This window comes from Tachyglossus aculeatus, chromosome 6 (assembly GCF_015852505.1).
Source record: "Tachyglossus aculeatus isolate mTacAcu1 chromosome 6, mTacAcu1.pri, whole genome shotgun sequence".
In the NCBI taxonomy this organism is placed as follows: Eukaryota; Metazoa; Chordata; class Mammalia; order Monotremata; family Tachyglossidae; genus Tachyglossus; species Tachyglossus aculeatus.
In genome coordinates this window covers 13,341,244-13,365,242 of record NC_052071.1, presented here as the reverse complement: position 1 = coordinate 13,365,242, position 23,999 = coordinate 13,341,244, and the positions used below count along the sequence as shown (strand labels likewise).

General features: G+C 45.4%; 1 protein-coding gene across 2 annotated transcripts in view; it reads left to right on the top strand.

The window, feature by feature from the left end:
* ATRX (ATRX chromatin remodeler) overlaps positions 1-23,999 on the top strand; it is a 191,483-nt gene that overhangs the window by 42,781 nt on the left and 124,703 nt on the right. For both annotated transcript variants that reach the window (XM_038747865.1, XM_038747867.1), the window contains exons 2-6: positions 6,853-6,965; positions 9,748-9,803; positions 16,423-16,475; positions 16,661-16,785; positions 23,056-23,169. In XM_038747865.1, the coding sequence (XP_038603793.1) occupies positions 6,853-6,965; positions 9,748-9,803; positions 16,423-16,475; positions 16,661-16,785; positions 23,056-23,169 (461 nt within the window). The remainder of the gene's footprint in view (positions 1-6,852; positions 6,966-9,747; positions 9,804-16,422; positions 16,476-16,660; positions 16,786-23,055; positions 23,170-23,999) is intronic.

The window sequence follows — 23,999 nt, the reverse complement described above, 5'->3', positions numbered from 1 at the left end:
GGCTTTTCTTCTGGTATATGAGGTCACATCTCCAAAAGGCCTTTCCTGATTAATTCCTCCTTTCCCTGGCACCCTTTCCCTTTTGCGTCACCTGTGTGCATGGATCTCTGCCCCGTGGGCATCGGATATTCAGCCCACCCTCAACCCCACAGCACTTACGGGCATAATCTATAAATTATATATTATAAATTATTTATGTTCATGTTTGTCTCCCCATCTTGATTTACACCCTGAACCCCACAGCACCTACGGGCATAATCTATAAATTATATATTATAAATTATTCATTTATGTTCATGTTTGTCTCCCCATCTTGATTGTAGGCTCCTTAAGGACAGGGAACGTGTCTACCAAATCTGTTGCATTGTACTTTCCCAAGCACCTAGTACAGTGCTCTGCACACACAGTACCATCGATAATGATGATATAGCCTCCTTTATTTGCCATCATTACGACAACACTGTCAACCCACCAAGTTGTGATATTTTCTAGCATTCTAGTGTATGTGTAACTTTGAGTGTATGAAAGCGACGCACATTCACCCATTTGTATTCTGCAATTGTTTTTGTGGGGGAAAGGCAGGGACTCCTTCCTCCTTCCTCCTTTTGTAAAGTTGATTATTAGTCTGAAAACGCAGAGAAACCTTGGGGCCACTGTTGGCGTTCTTTCCTATAAACCACAGCTTTTTAAAAAATGGTATTTATTATGCACTTATCACGTATCAAGGCACTGTTCTAAGTGCTGGGATAGATAATAATAATAATTATGGTATTTAAGCACTTATTATGCGCCAGGCACTGTTCTGAGCAGTGGGTTAGATACAAGATAATTGGGTTGGACACAGTCCCTGGCCTACACAATGCTCACGGTTCTGTGCTTTATCTACTAGACCGTGTTGCTTCCCTACAAGTTAAGATACAAATTAAGCGTGTCCCACCTGGGGCTCACAGTCGTAATCCCCCTTTTTCAGATGAGATGACTGAGGCACAGAGAAGTCAAGTGTCTTGCCAGGGCCAGTGAGCTGGTGCCAAGCGCTCACTACAGCAAGTAGTGTAAGTGTCCAGTTAGTACAGTGCCCCGCACACGGTAAGAGCTCAGTAAATACGATTGAATGAATTGCCAAGCTGGATTCGAGGGTCCCGTCCCTTCTTCGCCCACCCACCCCCCTGCAAGAGCAGCCAGCCCCTGTTGACCGGAGAGATTGGGTGGCCACAGCCACAGTGGCCAAATACTTCTCTATATGTTGCCAACTTGTACTTCCCAAGCGCTTAGTACAGTGCTCTGCACACAGTAAGCGCTCAATAAATACGACTGAATGAATTAGGAGTTAGTATTGCCCCCAATTTTTTTTTTTATTTGCTAGTATTTCTTACACGCTTACTAGGAGCCAGCCACTGTATTAAGCCCTGGGGTCGATATAAGCTAATCAGGTTGAACACTGTATCCCACGTGGAGCTCTCAGTCTAAATCCCCATTTTACAGGTGAGGGAACTGAGGCCCAGAGAAGTGAAGTGACTTGCCCAAAGTCACACAGCAGACAAGTGGTGGAGTCAGGATTAGGACCCAAGTTTCCTTGCCTCCCAGAACTGTGTTCTATCCACTAGGCAACACTGCTTCTTAATGATAATAATAATAATAATAATAACAATAATGGTATTTGTTAATAATAATAATGGTATTTGTTAACCACTTGCTTTGTGCCAGGCACTTCATTCAACCATATAGTGAAGCAGCTTGGCTCAGTGTAAAGAGCACGGGCTTTGGAGTCAGAGGTCATGGGTTCGAATTCCGCTCCACCACATGTCTGCTGTGTGATCTTGGGCAAGTCACTTAACTTCTCTGGGCCTCAGTTACCTCATCTGTAAAATGGGGATTAAGACTGTGAGCCCCACATGGGACAACCTGATCACCCTGTATCCTCCCCAGCGCTTAGAACAGTGCTTTGCACATAGTAAGAGCTTAACAAATGCCAATTATTATTATTATTATTATTTATTGAGCGTTTACTGTGTGAAGGGCACTGTATTAAGCGCTTGGAAAGTACAATGCAGGAATAATAATGACATTTATTAAGCACTTACTAGCATAGCTCAGTGGAAAGACCCCGGGCTTGGGAGTCAGAGGTCAAGGGTTCTGGTCCCGGCTCTGCCGCTTGTCAGCTGGGTGACTTTGGGCAAGTCACTTAACTTCTCTGAGCCTCAGTTCCCTCATCTGTAAAATGGGAATTAAGATTGAGAGCCCCACGTGGGGCAACCTGATTACCTTGTATCCCCCCCCCCAAGCGCTTAGAACAGTGCTTTGCACATAGTAAGCGCTTAACAAATACTATTATTATTATTCATTCATTCAATCGTATTTATTGAGCGCTTACTGTGTGCAGAGCTCTGTACTAAGTGCTTGGGAAGTACAATAATAATAATTATTATTCTAAGTGCTGGAATAAAGAGAGGCAATCCTTGCCCACAACAGGCTTACAGTGTAGAGTGGGGGAGACAGACATCGAAACAAGTGAACGTGCATCAATATCAATAAATAGAATTATAGATATGTCCCTATACACATAAGTGTTGGGGGGAAGAGCAAAGGGAGCGACTTGAGGTGGTGCGGAAGGGAGGGGGAGCCGAGGAAAAGGGAGATTAGTCTGGGAAGGCCTCTTGGAGGAGGTGTGCCTTTGGTAGGACTTTGAAGGGGGGAAGAGTCATTGTTTGGCGGATTTGAGGAGGGAGGGCATTCCGGGCCAGAGGTAGGATGTGGGCCAGGGGTCAGCAGCAGAACAATCAATCAATCAATCAATCAATCGTATTTATTGAGCGCTTACTGTGTGCAGAGCACTGTACTAAGCACTTGGGAAGTACAAGTTGGCAACATATAGAGACAGTCCCTACCCAACAGTGGGCTCACAGTCTAAAAGGGGGAGACGGAGGAGGCACAGCGAGAAGGTTACCATCAGGAGCAGAGGGTGCAGGCTGGGCTGTAGAAGGAGAGCCCTTCTAGCGCTTAGTACAGTGCCCTGCACACAGTCAGCGCTCAATAAATACGATTGATTGAGAGAAGGGAGGTGAGGGGTGATGGAGAGCTTTGAAGCCAGTAGTTCAATAGGAGTTTTTGCTGCATGCGAAGGTTGATAGGCAACCACTGGAGATTTTTGAGGAGGGGTGTGACATGCCCTGAAAGTTTCTGTAGGAAGATAATCCAGGCAGCGGAGTGAAGTATGGACTGAAGTCGGGAAGAGGCAGGAGGTTGGGAGGTCAGAAAGGAGGCTGATGCAGTAATCCAGTCGGGATAAGGTGAGAGACTGTACTAAGCGCTGGGGTGGACGCAACCAGATCGAGTTGGACACGGTCCCTGTCCCACAAGGGGCTCACAGTCTCAGTCCCCATTTTACAGAAGAGGTAACTGAGGCACAGAGGAGTGAAGTGACTTACCCAAGGTCACCCAGCAGGCAAGCGATGGAGCCGGGATTAGAACCCATGACCTTCTGACGCCCAGGGCCGGGCTCAAGGCACTACGCCGTGCTGCTTCTAACCTTGTTCTCCGTTTCGGATCATCGAACCCCTTGTTCGATGTGGCCAGCGTAGTTCCTCCATGAGCCTATCGTATTATGCAGCCTAAACCTAACCTTTTTAGCAATTAAAAGAGGCTTAAGCAGATCGCGGAGTGTATTTGTAGCAGAGGCCACACCTAATAGCTCAAATTTGAAAAAGCAGCAACAAAACTATTTTACCATATCATTCGGCCGGGCACTACTTTGCACAGAGGAAATTGGGCAAATGAAGAGAAACGATTGGAGTTTTGTAGGTTGAGGGTATTTATAGATTTCAAAATGAGGTCATAAAAGCTGAAAACTGGCACAGTAAAGTCTGCTTAGCCTATTAGGCACTATTTCCCCTTTCCTTCCTAGCTAAATGACTGTAGTGGAGGTCTCCCTGCTTAAAAGTCAGTCAGCTCCTTGAAGGAAGTGATAATTCCTTCTAACTATTGTACTCCCAAGTGCTTTGCATATGGTAAGTGCTCAATAAATACATACGTGCAATACAACAAACACTTGTAAAACACAGAGTATAGAGGCAATGCATTATTCTTGCATTCCCTTATTAATGCACACCTCAACTCCGATAGATCGTGTGTTTTCCCTGAACATTTTGGCTAGACGGCAGTGCTCGAGTTGGGGAATGTTTTCCGGAGAACGCGGGCCTGTCGACACAGCGTGACGTGGTTTCGGGAGAAATAGTTGCACTCACGCGAGCGGAGTCGTGGGGACCTGGGTGACTCCAGGAGATTTCCCCCACAACACAAAAGTCTGAAGGTGGGGAAGGGAAAATCAATCAATCAAATCATATTTATTGAGCGCTTACTGTGTGCAGAGCACTGTACTGAACGCTTGGGAAGTACAAGTTGGCAACATATAGAGACGGTCGCTACCCAACAGTGGGCCCTGTCAATTGCAGTCTCTAGTTCATCTCTACTCAGTTTCCCTCTTCTTTGTGTGTATCCTCCCATTTACAGTTTGAGCCCCTTATGGTATGGCGATTCGAGCTGATCTACCCCAGGACTTGGCCCAGTGTTGAGCACGTATTAAGCACTTAATACATGCCGTAAAGACCTCTAAGAGCAGAGCTCATCTCTGATTTGATCGGGGAATCCATCAAGGAGATCCAAACTGTCCTGGTTAATATGGAGCTTTTAGTGTCATCATCTTTCCCAGATCATCATCAGTCGTATTTATTGAGCGCTTACTATGTGCAGAGCACTGTACTAAGCACTTGGGAAGTACAAATTGGCAACATATAGAGACAGTCCCTACCCAACAGTGGGCTCACAGTCTAAAAGATCTTTAGCTTTAGATCTTTAGCCTTGCCAAGCTTTGAAGAGACGTAGTGCTGTCATTCAGGTGTGTAGAACCTGTTCATTCAGTCGTATTTATTAAACACTTACTGTATGCAGAGCACTGTACTAAACGCTTGGGAGAGTACTATAATAATAATAATACACAGACTTATTCCTTGCCCACAAAGAGTTCACAGTTTAACAACTCAGTGGAATTCCCAGCATCATCTAATGTCTCTATCTAAAGAATTTTGAATGGCAGGTTTTTAATGTGAGGAAAAATAATGTTTCCCAATAAATTTAAGCACAGAATGGTGTATTTAGTTTTACTTTTGAAAAAGGGAATTTCCTTTATGTCCACTAAGGAGATCAAAAAATGAGGAAACGAAATATCACCACCTTTTTAAGGTTAATTTCTTCCTTGAATATGCAGATTTTCAGAGGATTTCTTTTTCTGTCTCCTACTCCATATCACTTCTGCACTCAAGAAACTTCTAGTAGCTCCCAGTTGCAGTTTGCAGTAGATTTCCGCCCTTAATTGTGGGGTGCACAATGCAGCCAGGTGTTTGGTCCCCTCATTGGTCATTTGTCACACATGCTCTTCTACATGAATTTCAGTGATGTCTTTGAGTTCAAAGGCCAACTCTCTCTCTCTTTCTGTCTCTCTTCCCCTATTTTATTGTTGAAGACTTTTCAAGTGCTTGTCTGTCTATAGAGATATATAAACTCTCTGAATTTCTTAATGGTATTTGTTAATACAGTGCCTACTACTACTAACTAGTATACTGTACTAAGTACTGGGGTAGATACAGACTAATCGGGTTGGATACAGTCCATGTCAATCAACCATATTTATTGAACACTTACTGTATGCAGAGCACTGAATTAAGCTCTTGGGAGAGTACAACATAGCAATGTAACAGACACATTCTCTGCCCAAAATGAGCTTACAGTATGAGGAGAGACAGACATTAATATAAATAAATCACTTATGGATATATACATAAGTGTTGTGTGGGTGGGGGGGTGTTGAGGAAGGGGAGCAAGTTGGGGACACAGAAGGGAGTGGGAAAAGAGGAAATGAGGGCTTAGTCAGGGAAGGCCTCTGGGAGGAGACGTGCCTTCAGTAAGGCTTTGAAGTTGGGGAGGTTATTTGGGGGAAATAATTGTCAGATATGAAAAAGGAGGGTGAACCAGAGGTCGGCGGCGAGATAGACCAGAGTGAGGTACAGTAAGTAGGTTGGCAGAGGACCTAAGCGTGCGGGCTGGGTTGTAGTTGGAGGGTAGCGAGGAGAGGTAGGAGGTAGCAAGGTGATTGAGTGCTTTTAAGCTGATAGAAGGAGTTTCTGTTCGATTAGGAAGTGGAGGGGCAACCACCGGAGGTTCTTCAGTGGGGAAACATGGACTGAATGTTGTTGGGGGGGAAAAAAGTCCCACGTGGGGCTCGCAGTCTAAATTTTATAGATGAAGTAACTGAGGCACAGAGATGTGAAGGGGCTTGCCCAAGTTTGCACAACAGACGTGGCGGAGCCGGGTTTAGAATTCAGGTCCTTCTGATTCCCTGCATTCCACTAGGCCACGCTGCTTCTCTTGTATTTATATATATCGAGATATATACGTATGCTCTTAATAAGTCTTCAAGGTCCGACCAGCTGGCGTCTTCATACCTTAGGAATCATTTTTCCAGTGGTTATCCCGGCACGGCCCAAACCGATAACTTCCTCCCCATCCCTCGCATTTGATTCTCCATGTTCCATTGTATTGTTCACGGCGCCTTCGGGTTCACCTAACTTCACTCCCCGCTTCCTCCTCGCTTTCAAATCTCACGGAAAAATCTCCCCTCTTCTCACTTGCTCTGATTGCCCTTGTTCCCTCACTGCTGCTAAAGCCCATATAGCTGAGAGCCGAGGTTAAATAAATAGGCTGACTTTTAGTTTGGATTTTTTAAGTCCGTTGAACCTTTAAGAGTAGCTGCCGAGAGTATAATAATGGAAATTGTTTTGAATTTTTTTTTTTTTCTAACAGTGAAAGCAAATTGAATACGTTGGTGCAGAAGCTTCATGACTTCCTGGCGCATTCGTCAGAAGAATCTGAAGACGCGAATTCTCCTCCAAGGCTGACTGTGAGCAAAAGTCAAGGTAATAGAGAAATTAGCCCTGGGTGCTATAGCTTCTGTCTTCTGAGTTGCTTCTAGTGAAGGAATGTGGATGAATTCGGGGGTTTGTAAGACAAGTTTCCTTTCCTGCCTAGATTTCTTTCCATAAGTAAACATAGTCCATCTGATTGATTCAGCGGTATCTTTTTGTGAATCTTAAATGTTTATGTTGGGTGTGCTGTTGTTTGAAATCTCAGGTAATTTGTGTGCCTGCTTAGGAGCTCTTCCCGTCTTAGAACTCTGTTACTGTAGTCTCCCATGGGGTTAGTACAGTGCTCTGCGTACATTTAGTGCTCAATAAAGTCGATTGCTAGATTATATAATAGTGCAGGCAGTATGTAATATACATAACAAAGGGTCGACGGCCAGCTTCGGACCTGCGAATAAAATAACTCCACAAAATAAACTCCTTTGAAGAGGGTGGGGCAGTACAGCATTCCCTAAGCAGAAGCTCCTCAGATAATATTTTACCTCTTATCCCATGAGAGCTAAACGGAATGTGTCAAGTTCTGGGAGAATGTCCAGTCTGGATGGTTTTATTCTAGAAGAGACCTGTAAACCCACTCTCGACTGTAGGCTCCTGGTGGGAGGGGAACGTTTCTACCAACTGTTTTTATATCCTACTCTCCCGAATGCTTAGTACAGTGCTTTGCACAGAGTAAGCACCCAATAAATAATAATAATGATAATGATAGCATTTGTTAAGTGCTTACTATGTGCCAAGCACTGTTCTAAGCACTGGCGGGGGGGTACAGGGTAATCAGGTTGTCCCACATGGGGCTCACAGTCTTAATCCCCATTTTACAGATGAGGGAACTGAGGCCTAGAGAGGTGAAGTGACTTGCCCAAAGTCACCCAGCTGACAAGTGGCGGAGCCGGGATTAGAACCCATGACCCGTGACTCCCAACCCCTGGCTCTTCCCACTGCGCCACGCTGCTGCTTGTGGAAAATATCATTGGTTATTTGATCTGGCTGTTTCTTGGTCTTTGGCTGTTTAAACAACTTTTGTCATCCCTTAGTTTTTTTTTTAATTGTAGATAACTTCAATTTCAGAAAGCCTTCTTGGGTCAGATTGCAGGGTTCATTCATATTAAAATTCTTTCTTGGCAGTGGCAACGAAGAATGGAGGAGTATTGTAATGGTTGCTCTCATGGGTATCTGTTGTACTGATGAGGGATGCAACCATCTAATACCCAGAATATTTCCTATGATGATAATAATAATCATGGTATCGAGTGCTTACTTTGTGTCAAGCACTGTGCTGAGCACTGGAAGAGATACGAGATAGATAAGACTATTATCCGCTACAGGCCTCTGCTGAATTAATCCAAAATCTTCTGGAACCTGTTGATATTTATCACCTGCACAAACTTTCTGAGGGTAGCAGGTTCTTACTCCCGAAAGTGTAAAAAAGGGAAAAAAAAAAAAGGTTTTATTTTTACAAGGAGCAGTATGTTGGGGTTTTTTGGTTGTTGGTTTTTGGTAATTTTCTGCCCAGTGACTCGAAAGAAAATTTCTTATCTGTCCTGATATCTTGGCAACAGTGGTAGTTGCTTTCTGACCGAAATAGACAGCCAACTAGTGCAGATTAGAGAATTCACAGGTTATTAATGCGGTGGCTTGCTGGAACTAATAGGTGGCTTTAAAATAGCTTGGGAAATGGCCATTCCTCTTTGGTAAATATCTGTAGGCATTTATATTCCCGAGGGAAGGGCAGGCTGGTAAAAGCAAATCAATTTGTGCACAGGAAAATGGATTACACTACTTATTTGCAACGTTGGCTGAAAAAAAAAAGCTGCTAATAGAAGGGGTGGTTTGTATTCCAAGCAGAATGCTTCTGATAGGAAGAAATGGGCACGGAGAAAATAACGAAAGAAGTTACTAGGAGTTGCCAAATTATGGCCAAAGTCTCTTTCAGGGAGGAGATTGCCAACTGCATCATCATCGTTAATCGTATTTATTGAGCGCTATGTGCAGAGCACTGTACTAAGAGCTTGGGAAGTACAAATTGGCAACATATAGAGACAGTCCCTACCCAAAGGTGGGCTCACAGTCTAAAAGGAGGAGACAGGGAACAAAACCAAACATACTAACAAAATAAAATAAATAGAATAGATATGTACAAATAAAATAAATAAATAAATAGAGTAATAATAAATAAACTGCAGTCAGCCAATCAGTTGTATTTATTGAGCGTTTACCTTGTGCAGAGCACTGTACTAAGCCCTTGGGAGAATACACATTCCTTATTGAGGTGCCAGAAAAATTTCCCATTCAGCCATTGGCCTGAAGACAGAAACTGGAAACTAATTACGGGTGAAGCTGTGTTTGAGATCGTAAACATCTTCTCTCAGGGCAAGCTGATCATTGCTCTTGCTGCCATTTCGGAGTATTTTCCTGTTCCCCTGCCAATCGTTCCTAGCTTGAGCCTATGCTAGTTAGTTTTCCATCTCTCTGTTAGCTTTCTTTTGACTACGGGCAAGAGCGATTCAGCTGTCACTCTCCTTCATGTTATCTTCCCTAAGTGTCACCTGCCTCCTCTTTTTGTCAGCCTCACTCTGACAAGAGGAAGGTAATTGTAAATCCTCCAGTCGCTGTCGTTTATCATCATCAATCGTATTTATTGAGCGCTTACCGTGTCACCTAGAGCTTGAAAGATCCGGGCCAGGAGGATTTGTTCCATTTATTGAGACGATGAATTTTTGTGGAATCTCCGGTATTTACTTTTGGAGAGCACTAACTAGATCTTTTTACCGTTTCCTAGATAAAAGCAGAGGATCTGGAGACAGCGTGAGTCCAATGGAAAACAGCAAGGAAGAGGTAAGCGCAAGTAGCGTGGTCACTGAAACGTTTGCAGTGTTTCTGATGTTCCAAATCACTGATTTCAGGCTTAACCGATTCCATCACATTCCAGAGAACGGTTTCACGACACACGGATTCATTCGTTCAGTTGTATTTATTGAGCGCTTACTGTGTGCGGAATGGTTCCATGCAGTCGGTTTTGCCGCAATGCTTGTTTCCAGTACACTTTTTGGATAGAGCGGAATAGAGCTGTCGAAGGACTGGGGAGCTTTCTTCCCGTAAGACACGTGAGGCGGTGGTGGAAGAAATGGCCCCGGACCTGCTTGTGGAATAGGTCATGGCAAGAGCACAGGAAAATAGCATTCTTCAGGAGTACAACCCCTTCATTAAAGTTGAACCGACCGAACGTGTTGAGAGTTAACGTTTTCTTTTTATAATGCCCCTTCATGGATTTCCTTTGTGATTGTTCCGTTCATTCATTCAGTCATACTTATTGAGCGCTTACTGTGTGCAGAGCACTGTACTAAGCACTTAGAAAGTACAATTCGGCAGCAGAGACAGTCCCTACCCAACATCATCATCAGTCGTATTTATTGAGCGCTTACTATGTGCAGAGCACTGTACTAAGCGCTTGGGAAGTACAAATTGGCAACATATAGAGACAGTCCCTACCCAACAGTGGGCTCACAGTCCAACAGCGGGTTTACAGTCTAGAAGTCCAACAGCGGTTTACAGTCGAGAAGCAGCGTGGCTCAGCGGAAAGAGCCCGGGCTTTGGAGTCAGAGGTCATGGGTTCATATCCCGTCTCCGCCAATTGTCAGCTGTGTGACTTTGGGCAAGTCACTTAACTTCTCTGTGCCTCAGTTACCTCATCTGTAAAATGGGGATTAAGATTGTGAGCCCCACGTGGGACAACCTGATAACCTTGTATCCCCCCCAGCGCTTAGAACAGTGCTTTGCACATAGTAAGCGCTTAACAAATACCATTATTATTATTATTATTATTATTAAGGGGGAGACAGACAACAAAACAAAGCAAGTAGACAGGCATCAGTACCGTAAAAATGTGGAACACTTCACGAATTAGCATGTCACGTAGTGACGGCAGAGCTCACAGATCGAAAGCCGTCCGTTAACTGCGATATTAAATCTGTAAGACTGTGCCAGGGTTGGGGATTGGGTTAAACATCCATCTTGCCATCCCACCCACTTCCGAGCTTCTGCAGAATCATTCAGGGGTCCTCCGTCCATATTCAACAGACGATCCCTCTCCCCACCTTCATAGGTTTATTAAAGTCCCATCTCTTCCAGGAGGCCTTTCCCTATTAAGACCTCTTTTCCCAGGCTCCGTCTCTCTTCTCCGTTGCCTCTGCCTTGGATCTGTACCCTTTAAGCACCTAATATTCACCGCCCCCAACACTCAATGTACATATCTGCAGTTTACTAATTATAGGGTCTTTCTCCCCCTTCTTGACTGTGAACTTGTTGTGGGCAGGAATGTGTCTGTTGTTACATTGTACTCTCCCAAGTGTTTAGTACAGTGCTTTGCGCTCAGTAAATAAGATTGAATGAAGAGCCCTACGCCACCCTATCCATCCAAAATGTCTAATGGAAACAAGCATTTTGGCAGAACTGATTGGGTAGGGACTGTCTCTATATGTTGCCAACTTGTACTTCCCAAGCGCGTAGTACAGTGCTCTGCACACAGTAAGCGCTCAATAAATACGATTGATGATGATGATTCTGATGCTGTAACCACTCATGAGTTGGTGGGCTGGGAACGTGTCTGGCAGCTCTTTTGAATTGTAATCTCCCAAGCTCTCATTACAGTACTTTTCACACAGGGCTCAGTCAGTGTGTTTGACTGGTATTTACTGAGAAGCAGCGTGGCTCAGTGGAAAGAGCCTGGGCTTTGGAGTCAGGGGTCATGGGTTCGAATCCCGGCTCTGCCCCATGTCTGCTGTGTGACCTTGGGCAAGTCACTTCTCTGAGCCTCAGTTACCTCATCTGTAAAATGGGGATTAAGACTGTGAGCCCCACGTGGGACAACCTGATCACTTTGCATCCCCCCAAGCGCTTAGAACAGTGCTTTGCACATAGTAAGCGCTTAACAAATGCCAACATTATTATTATTATTATTATTATTATACTGTGTGCAGAGCACTGTAGTAAGTAATTGGGGGAGTAGAATGCAACAGAGATGGTAAAAGTGATCCCTGCCCAGAAGGAGCGCACATTGTTCAGGAGGATAATAATAATAATTATTGTTAAGCGCTATGTGCTAAGCAGTCTTCTACGTGTTGAGGTAATAATAATAATAATGATGTTGGTATTTAAGTGCTTACTGTGTGCCAAGCACTGTTCTAAGCACCGGGGGAGGTACAAGGTAATCAGGTTGTCCCACGTAGGGCTCACAGTCTTCTTCCCCATTTTCCAGCTGAGGTAACTGAGGCTCAGAGAAGTTAAGTGACTTGCCCCAGGTCACACAGCTGACAGGTGGCGGAGCCGGGATTTGAACCCATGGCCTCTGACTCCCAAGCCCGGGCTCTTTCCACTGAGGCACAGGGGCCGGGTCTGGCCCCGAAGAGCTTCCAGGAGGAGCGTCAGAAAGGCAGGGAGAGAGAAAGAGACTGACAGAGCCGAGCTCCCCATGGCTGAGACTTTCCCCGGGCTTCCCTCCCTCTATTAATAATGATGGAATTTGTGAAGCGCTTACTACGTGCCAAGCACTGCTTTAAGTGTTGGGGTAGATCCAGGGTGATCAGGTTGTCCCACCTGGGCTCACAGTCTTCACCCCCATTTTACAGGTGAGGTAACTGAGGCCCGGAGAAGTGAAGTGACTGTTCCTCCAAGTTTTCTCAGAGTGAGCTTCCACTCCCCTGTCCCACCACCCTGACCTGGGCTTTCTCCCCCAACTTTCTTGTAGTAGTAATAATAATTATGATTATTTTGATGGGGCTCAGCGAGAACTAGTGAAGAATGGACGCTAGAAGACGGTCACCTATTATTGCACTGTTTTATTGTCGCTCTTCCCAGCACTGAGCACTCTGATAGCATGGATTGATTGTTGTATTAGATGCCTTTTCTCAGATTGATGGTTCTATTAAACGTCCCTTCCCAGATTGATTGTTCTATTAGTTGTCTTTCCCCGGATGTATTCCGCAGCCGTCTTGAAGTTATGCCCACCCCTTTTTTATGCGGTGTTAAGAAATCCGCTTTCTGTCTGCATTGAATGCACTTGCAAAAAGCGAAGGTTAGAAGCCTTTCTGCAAGTTCATCTTCATCACTTTTACTGTGGTATTTGTTAAGCACTTACTGTGTCCTAAGAGAAGCAGATGCAAGTCACACGGGGGACTCACAGTCTAAGTAAGAGGGAGAGTAGGCGATATGAAATAATTAAGAATTGTTATTTTTTCCAGTCTCCCGAAGAGTATAAGAATACTAATTTTCCGGTCAATCTAATGTAATGGAAACTCACATTGTGGCAAAACTGGTTGCATGTAATCATTCATGAGTTGGTGGGCCGGGAACGGCCAGGAAAAATAATCCGCAGTATTATAATCTTGGATCTGGTAGTTGTCCTTGCAGTATCTCATTAGAAAAAGTATCTCAATAATATACCAGCGCTTAGAACATTGCCCTGCACATAGTAAGCGCTTAACAAATGCCATTATTATTATACCAGCAGTAGATACTAGCAGTATCTTAATAGAAGGAGGATTTTCTTTACTTGAGAGCCAAGACCTGCCAACTATTTAGAAGGCAAAAAATAATCAAGATTCAGTGGTTTCTGCTGCTGCCTGGCTTCTTATGGAAAGAGCACGGGTTTGGGAGTCAGAGGATTATGGGTTCAAATCCCGGCTCTGCCAATTGTCAGCTGTGTGACCGTGGGCAAGTCGCTTAACTTCTCTGTGCCTGTTACCTCATCTGTAAAATAAGGAAGAAGACTGTGAGCCCCATGTGGGACAACCTGATCATCCAGTAGGCTCTCAATAAATACGATTGATTGATCTTGTATCCTCCCCAGCGCTTAGAACAGTGCTTTGCACATAGTAAGCGCTTAACAAATGCCATCATTATTATTATTATTATTATTTTAGCCTAGCATGTTGAGTTGTGGTGTGGCCTCAATAGAAGCAAGGCATTTTTTATTTTTGCTGTTACTCTGACAATTCGACAGAGTGGCTCTCTTCTGAAGGTATTTGGATAAATAGTTCCCAGACTTTTGAACCAGACTCCTGGTTTTAGTCAGGTCCTTAAGTACAGGATGAAAGTCCTTAGGGGAGCAGCATTTCCTAGTGGAAAGAGCACAGGCCTGGGAATCAGGGAACCTGGGTCCTTATCCTGGGTCCTGGTTCAGCCAGTTGCCTGCTACATGATTTTGGACAAGTCTTTTTAACTTCTCAGGGCCTCAGCTACCTCATCTGTAAAATGGGAATAAGACTGTGAGCCCCATGTGGGACAGGGGCTGTGTCCAACCTGGTCAACTTATACCTTGTACAGAAGCAGCGTGGCTCAGTGGAAAGAACGTGGGCTTTGGAGTCAGAGTTCATGGGTTTGAATCCCGGCTCAGCTGTGTGACCTTGGGCAAGCCATTTAACTTCTCTGTGCCTCAGTTGCCTCATCTGTCAAATGGGGAAGAAGACTGTGAGCCCCATGTGGCCCAACCTGATCGCATTGTATCATCATCAATCGTATTTATTGAGCGCTTACTATGTGCAGAGCACTGTACTAAGCGCTTGGGAAGTACAAACTGGCAACATATAGAGACAGTCCCTACCCAACAGTGGGCTCACAGTCTAAAAGGGGGAGACAGAGAACAAAACCAAACATACTAACAAAATAAAATAAATAGAATAGATGTGTACAAGTAAAATAAATAAATAAATAGAGTAATAAATATGTACAAACATATATACATATGTACAGGTGCTGTGGGGAAGGGAAGGAGGTAAAATGGGGGGGATGGAGAGGGGGAGAGGAAGGAAGGGGCTCAGTCTGGGAAGGCCTCCTGGAGGAGGTGAGCTCTCAGTAGGGCCTTGAAGGGAGGAAGAGAGCTACCTTGGCTTAGCTTGTATCCCCCCCCATCGCTTAGAACAGTGCTTCGCACGTAGTAAGTGCTTAACAAATACCACCATCATTGTTATTATTACCTGTCTCAGTGTTTAGTACAGTGACTACTATATTTTAAAAAAACACAAACAAACCAAAAAAAACCCCAAATGCCATAAGAGGAAAAAAATGTGGCCACAATCAGGGCATTCGGTTGTGGAAAAGTGGGGGTAAAAGAGTAAATTTGTAAATCAGAAGCTGGGTGGTTTCAGAATTAGGAATTTAAAGAACTAGCAGCCATAGTTCAGGACAGAGACTAACTTCTGTTGTGTGCTGAGTTACCTTCGGCAAGTCACCTAAGCCTCAGTTACCTCATCTGTAGAATGGGGATTAAGGCTGTGAGCCTTATATGGGACAGAGTCTGTGTCCAACCTGATTAACTTGTATCTACCCTTCCGCTTACTGTAGTGCTTGATGTATAGTAAGGGCTTAACAAATACCATAAGAAAAGAAAGAAAAAACATTGCAGTCCTGTTGCGCACTTTGTGATCTCAGACCTGGGAGATGAGTGGGGAAAATCCGCTTTTTGGCGGGGCCAGGAACGCAGGACGAGGCCAGTCCTGAGCTCTTGTCCCGTGGCTTTCCCTGCCTAAGGGTGTCTGAGGTTTGGGTCTCTTGAGCGGGGCCTGCCGAGGGCCCCAAAACTGACAGATCCTAAAATTCTCCCAGATTCCCAAAGGGAATCAACTTGGGGATGAACAGCTCTGGCTCCTGAAAGTGACCGAAACAAATTAATCTTGGCTCTGAAGGTAGCGGGGTTGTAATAAAAAAAAAAAACCCACAAACAAAACCAGCAAACTGTATATATATGCCTGCCTCCCCTCTAGATTATAAGTTACGGGCAGGGAACATGTCCGCTAATTGTGTTGTATTGTACGCTCCCAATTGCTTGATACAGTGTCTGTGAGCCCACTGTTGGGTAGGGACCATCTCTATATGTTGCCAACTTGTACTTGCCAAGCGCTTAGTACAGTGCTCTGCACACAGTAAGCGCTCAATAAATACGATTGATGGATGGATGATGGATACAGTGCTTGGCGCATAGTAAACGCTCAATAAATGCTGTTGATGTTTTTTTATTATTCATTCATTCATCCAGTTGTATTTATTGAGCGCTTACTGTGTGCAGAGCACTGTACTAAGCGCTTGGAAAGTACAAGTCAGCAACATATAGAGACGGTCCCTACCCAACAGCGGGCTCACAGTCTAGAAGGGGGAGACAAACAACAAAAGAAAACATGTAGACAGGTGTCAAGTCATCAGAATAAATAGAATTATAGCTTTATGCGCATCATTAATAAAATAGAGTAGTAAACACGTACAAGTAAAATAGAGTAATAAATATGTACAAATATATAGAAGTGCTGTGGGGAGGGGAGGGGGGTAGGACAGAGGGAGGGAGGGGGAAGGAACTTGGAGGAATAGTCACTTCACTTACCATTATTGCCTAGAGTAGGAAAAGGATCACGTGCATGCAAAGGATGATATGGTCACACTGACATTTGCATTTCTTTCTCCCGTTTAGGGCAATAGCTCTTCAGAAAGACCCAAATCTCTCGGAACATCTCGTTCCAAAAGGTTAGTCGGGTTCAAGGGAAAAAAAAACGTGGGTTCAGTTGAAAAATCCGCAGATGTAGTTAAGGGACCTCTCTGGTGCGGGAGCCTGATACTCAGAAATGGTTGTCAATTTGAAAGTCCCTCATGGGTCGAGTTTTGTTTTGTTCTGTCTTTTGAGACCTTTCCTGCCCTTTCTTTTCCTTCAGGAAACCTTCAGTTGTAACAAAATATATTGGATCAGATGATGATCAGACGCTAGATGAAAAGATAAATGAAGATGCTTCAAATGAAAATTCAGAAAACGATCTTGCTATGCAAAGTTTGCCTAAAGGTAGTATGTGCCTTATTTTTATGGCTATTTGAAACAGTTGGTTATATCCAGGCCGCAAATCTTGATGTGATTTTCATATGCCATGAATTTTATTACGAAAGATGCCTAGTTCTCCTCTACGACTATCAGATACAGCCAAAGTGATTTCTCTTCAGTATTTCAATAGAATATTTGCAGATCTAACTGACTAAAAGCGCTTGCAGGCCCTGTAATGTTATGTTACGTTGCCAACTTGTACTTCCCAAGCGCTTAGTACAGTGCTCTGCACACAGTAAGCGCTCAATAAATACGATTGATTGACTGTAAAAAAGTAAAGAGGTATCAGTAGCTTCCAGATTTTCATTCTAGTTCTCAGGTTTGGGTTGATGTAGGTCCTCAGTCCCTCGGCCTAAAATTATGGGCCTCGCCCAAGCTGACCTGCATGGTGTTAAACCCAAATCCATGCATTCATTCATTCATTCCATCGTATTTATTGAGCGCTTACTGGGTGCAGAGCACTGTATTAAGCGCCTGAATCCAGGGGTCTGTACCCAGCCCCGCCATCAGAACTCATTTGATCACGCCCCGATGGAGCAGATCTGATGTCTGGGAGGGCAGGAAGGGCGAGTAGTGTGTGTGTTGGGGAAGTGGGGCATGAAGGAATGCTGCCATTTCCCTTTTGGGTGGGAATTCAGCACTAGTCCTGAGTAAGTCCAAATGAAAGACCAGGAGCGAGGGCAACAGGAGCGAAAGCGGTAATAGCGGTAACTTTCCTCTGCACACGATCCCGAGAACTCAGTGCATTTCTCCCCAGGGAACCTTCCGTTCTGAATCCGGACAGTTAGGTGATGGCAGGGTGACATCATCCTCATCGTCGTCTTTCTCCTCCCCATCAGCAACCTTTATCGATCGTCCAGTCTTTGTAAAGTACTCAACTAGGTGGCTGGAGACATGCAACGGAAGTAAAAGCTAGGGTCTTGAGGCGCTTACAGTTGTGTGGAGGAGTCTTCAATTGGCAGCGGTCACGGCAGGCAGTGGTCCTAGGGTCCCTTGCAAGCACATCCCTGTTGCTCTGTCAAGAGATGCCATTTTAAAGGGCTGTTGAGACGCTGAGCAGAGGGGCTGACGAACCTGGCTCGCACCAAAATCCCCTCAGTCGCTTTCCCAGCGAGGATGCTGGGGTCCGTAGCAGTGCCCCACGATCAGCTTGTTCCATTGAAACCTAGGGGGGACCTTTCTCTCATCAGACCACCCACACCTCTTCGTTCAGTCACACTTAACCCCTTGCCCAAACCCCCAGAATACAGCTCCATAACTCAAGTCAGCTTGGGTTCCCAATGCTCATTCCTAGAGCTTGAAATTCCGGGAGGGGCTGGAACCCTACCTTCTACCCCCGGGAGGCGGATGGAAAAGATTTCTGAGGAATTGTCTGGAAAATGAGGAATTTGACTACCCTGGCGGTTCCCAAAGAGCAAGCTTCCCGGGATCCAAAAGCCGTAGTTTGGGATCTGGGCTTCCGAGAGGTGTAGGACCGCCTCCTTCCGTCTTATTCTAGGAAACTGGACCCAGGAACCGTTCAGCAACGTAGCGTAGGCATTCAGGACGACGGTACCCACCAGGCTGACCCAAGGGCTTGCTTTTTCCAGCCCAGATCTTCTCTGAAGAAATGTGACCGTGCCCTGCATGGCGCTACTGTGTGCAGCCATATGCCATTCTATCATAATTGTGCCAAAGACCCTCAAGGTAGCTAGCTTCGGGGCTTGTATCGAGGCCCGTGGGACCAAGAAGACTGATGAGTAGAAAATGTTGGCTACCGTTGACTGTATCAGAAAGTAGGTGAGAGCTAGAGTGGATCCAGCCTTCGACTAGCTCTTGGCTAGCACTTTGGTGTCTGGATTGGGCCTTCTGGATTCTGGATTCCTACCGTTGGCCTGGCAGTTCAATTTTCATAGTAGATGTTCAGACTATCTTGATGGAGGAGAAATAGATCAAGGACAACCTCTAAAGAGCATAATCAGCGATGCATTCATGCATTCGGAAGTATTTAGTAAAGGCCTACTGTGTGCAGAGCACTGTTGGAGGCACTGGGGAAAAATCCAATAAAAATGAAGGATCGCTTATGAGTCCCTTGGGGAATTTCAGTTTTACGGGTCTTGGGGAAATAGAAGCGTTCCAGGATCACAGGCCAAGAACTTTTTCAGGTAGCAGCGGCCAGGTGGATTGAGGGGAAGAGATGGGGAGGCTAGCAAGCCCCTCTCCCAGACTTGAAATCAACCTCCAGACTAGAAACCAAGAGCAGGGGCTATGAAAGGATCACCCATGCAAGATTCTCCATTTGGTCCATGTCTGGAAACCAAAGCCGGCCTGCTACAATGGATTCTGGAAGACCGTCTATAGCTAAGCCTCCCCAGCCTCCGGATGTCCTCAGAAAAGATATTCCTTTAAAACCCAGAGGGTGGAAAGGAGTTGGGTGAACCAGCTGCCGGTGTTCTGGTTAGTGAGAGAGGGTATTAAGTTGGCCAGTGAGGAATTGAAGTTTCCTGATGGCCAGTCATCATCATCATCATCAATCAGTCGTATTTATTGAGTGTTTACTGTGTGCAGAGCACTGTACTAAGCGCTTGGGAAGTACAAATTGGCAACATATAGAGACAGTCCCTACCCAACAGTGGGCTCACAGTCTAAAAGTCTAAATACACTCAGTGGTGTTTATTCAGTGCCCACCAAGTACAAAGCTGTACTGCGTGTGGTGAAAGTGCAATAGAAGGAAGACCTAACCTTCCCCATCCACAAAGAGCTTATGTTTTAGTAGGTAGACAGAAAAAGTCATGTACAAATAGTTGTGAGGGGAGGAAAAAACAAAGATGTAATAGTAGGAAAACGTTAGAGGAAAATAATACGCGAAGATATGAAAGTGCTGAGGATTGGACGTGAAATGCGTACACCACATAGGAAGGCTGTTGGATTGACCGGACTTTGGGTGTAGTGAATTCACTGGGCAAGGCTTCTTGGAAGAGGCGGCGATTTTAGGAAGACCTGGAAGATGGGGAGATGTGTGCCTGGTGTATTTCAAGTGGGAGGGAGTTCCAGGCAGGTAGCGTGACATGAGCGAAGGATGGTTTGGGTAGAAAGTGAGCGTGGGGAGAGAGAAGAGCGGAGCTTTGAAAGAGCCGGGGAGAAGAGCTGATGGGTTACGATGGGCCAGTGTTGGTGGAGGGGAGAGCTGTCCCAAGGTAGCTATCCGGCAACGACGGGGTGGAGTGTAGGCCAAAGGGAGAAGAGACCAAAAGCAGCAGTCGATCTGTGACTTGACAGGAGCTTGAGCCAGAGTGGGAGCTGTTTGTGCGGAGAGGAAGGGACAGAGCGAGGAAATGCCGTGGAGGAAGACGTGGACCCCAGAAAGATAACGAGGCGTTGCCTGTCAAGGTGGAAGGAAGGATGGCGCCTTTTTTGCCCAGAGATTTGAAAGGTCGACGGGGAGACGAGACGTTGAGTTCGAAGTACTGCGCCACCTCCACGGGGCGGGGTCCCGGAGGCTAGAGGAATGTGTTTGGCTTGAGCTTTTGCGTTCCCCGTTATCGACCAAAGTTTTTCCTGTGAAAAACCCTTCTTCCAGTGGCGGGGAGGGGACTTTGAACTGCAGAATAGGTAGTGTGCTGGCCCTGCGATTGGTTCACCTTTTATGAAGATTTGCCCAACAGGGCAGTATTTGGCAGAGAGATGGATTTTCACATTTATTTCCTAAGCCGTAATAAGCACTTCGCAAGTCCCTCAGTTGTTAAGACAGGGAATGATGGAGAATCCCAAATCTGGATATCAAGAGGCCTGTCATCCGCTGAGTGGGAAGATCCCGATCCCTTAGACTTCCCAAGTCGCTCTTAAAATTTACTGACCTTGGTCAAATCAGCAAAACTTTCAGAGGGAACGGTAACAAGCAGAGTCTCTCTGCGGCGGGCAAGGTCATCGCCACGCCATCCGGGACCGGGCATCTTAGTCGTTCCTTTGAAGACGGTCACCTCCCGTCCTCACCTTGCTCCTATGCCCAACAGTTGTGCCCAGAAAGTCTCCAGGGGCAAAGCTTACTTCAGGTGGCCCATCCCTTAGCCCCCTTTCCCGGCTGACTGTCCACATCCAGTTGGACCTGGGTGGTTTGTGGACATGGATCAAACGTCCAGTTGACTGTCCCGAAAGCACTGAAGTCTTCCATTGCGATCCGGCATGGCGCTCGCCTTCGGAGAGACGTGGGGGGCCGGCCTGCATTGTAAGTTACAGATGGTACAGAAACGTATCAGACCATAGCAGCCCACCCACCCCCATAGCCAAATGAGAACGGACCGTCCACTCTGGTCGTGAGCTCGGCTTTCTCCCCGATGTGGTCTTCCAGTGCAGTCAGAAAAAGGAGACCCCCATCTTGCAGGGATGGCCCAAAAATTCAGAAAAACCGTCCTTCTTGGCTGTCGCCACCGCAGAGGTAGAACCTCTTCCTAACAGGCCTGACCCGGGGTTCATCGTACACACGATAGCACAAGGTCATTGTCTTTGGAGAACCTAGATTGCAGGTGAGCGCTCAGAGTTTGGGTTGGTAGGTTAATAATCAGCGCCGCGTTCTTTGCACGAGGATTATTCGCTTCTTTGCATTCTCTGATTTTTACGGCAAATCTGCCTTCCCTCAGATCATCTAAAATTTGACTTCCGCAGCAGTGGCTCCTTCTAAGCTCTATTGACGAGGGCCACTTTCCCCGGAGCCTAGGGTAGTTCAAGGGAAACCCTAGTTGGTCGTATTTAAAATGAGGAAGGCAAGACCCCGAGAAAGATTAGTCTTAATAGGTTTCATAATCTTTGACTTTCACGAAGTATTTTGTCATCAGGAAGTTGTACTGTTTGCAGATCCACGCCCCTGTGCAGACTAAAGGTCCAAAAAAAAATTAGCATTGTAAAAGAAATTCCTCTTCTCTCTTCCCCCTTCCCCTCACATATCCTAACGAGTGGTGTTTTGTGGGGTTTGTGGTTAGCTATAGTTAGCCTTACTTGCATTTAGTCTAAAACTGAACCTTCGGTGATTCTTTTAAATTTTAACTCAGTAGGTATTTTATAGTAATGATTATTAATTGTATTTATTAAGCCCTTTACTAGGTGCCAAGCACTCTGCTAGATGCTGGAGGAGATACAGATTAATCAGATTTGACACAGTGCCTGCCCCAAAAGGGCCTTACAATCTGAGATAGGGAGAGCAGATATTTTTTTCCTCATTTTATAGTGGAAAAAATTGAGGCTCAGAAAGGTTAAGTGACTTTCTCACGGTCACACAGCAGGCCAGTAGCAGAGTAAATTGGCAGAACCCGGGCTTTCCTATCTCCTAGTCTTTCCTTCTCTCTTACCTAATGACAAACATCCTGCCTAGAAAATCCCAAGTGAGAAATTACTAACAGTGGTCAGGGACGGGAGGATTGTGTAGCTTTTAAGTCGCGTACATGGTTGAAGTTCAGTAAATAATGAAAGACAGTAACGAAGCTGTATCACACAGCTCCCTAAAGGTTTCCGATTCAGTTCTTCAAGCCTCCTGAATTGAGTTGGATCCAAGGACCAAAAGTACAACACAAAAGTGTGGAGTTTTCCCCGCCATTTCTTTTCACAACTTGAGGCAGGTAAAAGTCCAAGTGTCATGGGTTGGGAGAGACCAGGAAAGGGTTCGTTTTGTTATTCAGTCTCCATTGATCGAAATCATCTTTAGAAGCTGCGATGAAGAGCAAAGGTTTTCCGTTCCCAGAATAAATGCAGCTCATCGATCTCATGACAGGCCACGCTCTGCTTCCTCCACCCCCCTCCCGTACCGTTTTGGCTTCATCTTCCTCTGAGATCCCTATGTCATCTAGTCTGGCCGAGACAGTAGTTCAGTTTTTAAGTTCTCGCTCCGTAGCCCCTGGGTTGAGACTCTCGGAAGGGTACCGAACGAACCTCACGATGTTTTCCAGTCGTATAGGACCCCTCCAAGTTCTTTCAGGACGTGGGACGAGTCTGTCGAGGCATTTCCCCTTAACCCTAAGCAACCAAGTCTCTGCAAAGACTTCCCCTCTGGGGGTGAACCAAACTCTCAGGGGGCCCAGGGGTAGGCCCTCTGCATTGCTGACGGTCCCCTGTGCTGTTAAAATATGTCTTTGTCAAAAGGTTGAAAGAGGGAAAGATACAAGGGGCGTACGGAAAATGTTGACTTTATCTGACCTGAAGTCTTGCGCATCCCTCGCACATGTGAAATGTGTAATGGTTTTCACTTTTTAAATGAAATCATTCTAGGTACAGTGGTTGTACAGCCAGAGCCAGTCCTGAATGAAGACAAAGATGATTTTAAGGGGCCTGAATTTAGAAGCAGAAGTAAAATGAAAACTGAAACTCTCAAAAAGCGAGGAGGTAAATACAGTTTAAAATACTGAAAACCTGAGTTTAAATTGTTTTTTTTTTTTTTTGACCACATTTGGGAAATACCTCCACTCTTCTACCTTTTTTTCATTTGAAAGCAGGACTCGAAAGTAATTTCCACTGCTCCCCCTGCTCCGGAACGCAACGATTTAAATGTCATCGTGGGTAGAAATATGTTTGCCTTCAGTGGCCTGTGGGGTACCTCCAAAGATTTGAGCCCATCCCCTTTCCCATATTTGAATCTTACAGTTCTACAAGCCAGCTAGATTTAGTAGCTGCCCTTTGGAAAAAGATTTCAGGACAAGCACTCAGTCCGTCTTGCGGCCTACGGCTTGCTCTCCGTAAGGATGTGTGCTTTTCTTTGGCTCAGACTTAGTGAGCCAGTTTTGGTGTGGCCTGAGCTGATGGGTAGTTGTGTGGTTTACTTGAGCCTGTTAAGCGTTCACTTCTACCTACCCTGGAATTGATTTGGCGACGTAAGGGCAGTCAAAAAACCCAGAGGTTGTTTTAAATTGCTCTCCCATAATACTTTCCAAAAATAACCTGCCATTCAGGTACTGTGGATGAACTGGAGGTTCATTTCTTCGAAGGATAAAGTAAAAGTTTTCTCTCCCTCCGTCTACCCTACCGGCAGTACAGATCGGCACACTTAAAAATAGAAATATCAAAGTCGCATCTCAGGAAAGTAGCCAGTCCTTTCCCTTTCATGGTAGGTGACATGCGGGAACCAAGAAATTCAGCTTTTTGTTTGTCCATAGAAAGTGTTACGGATTACTTTGGAAATTTGTAGCCTTAGTGACTCGTTCTGTGGGGCCAGGGGG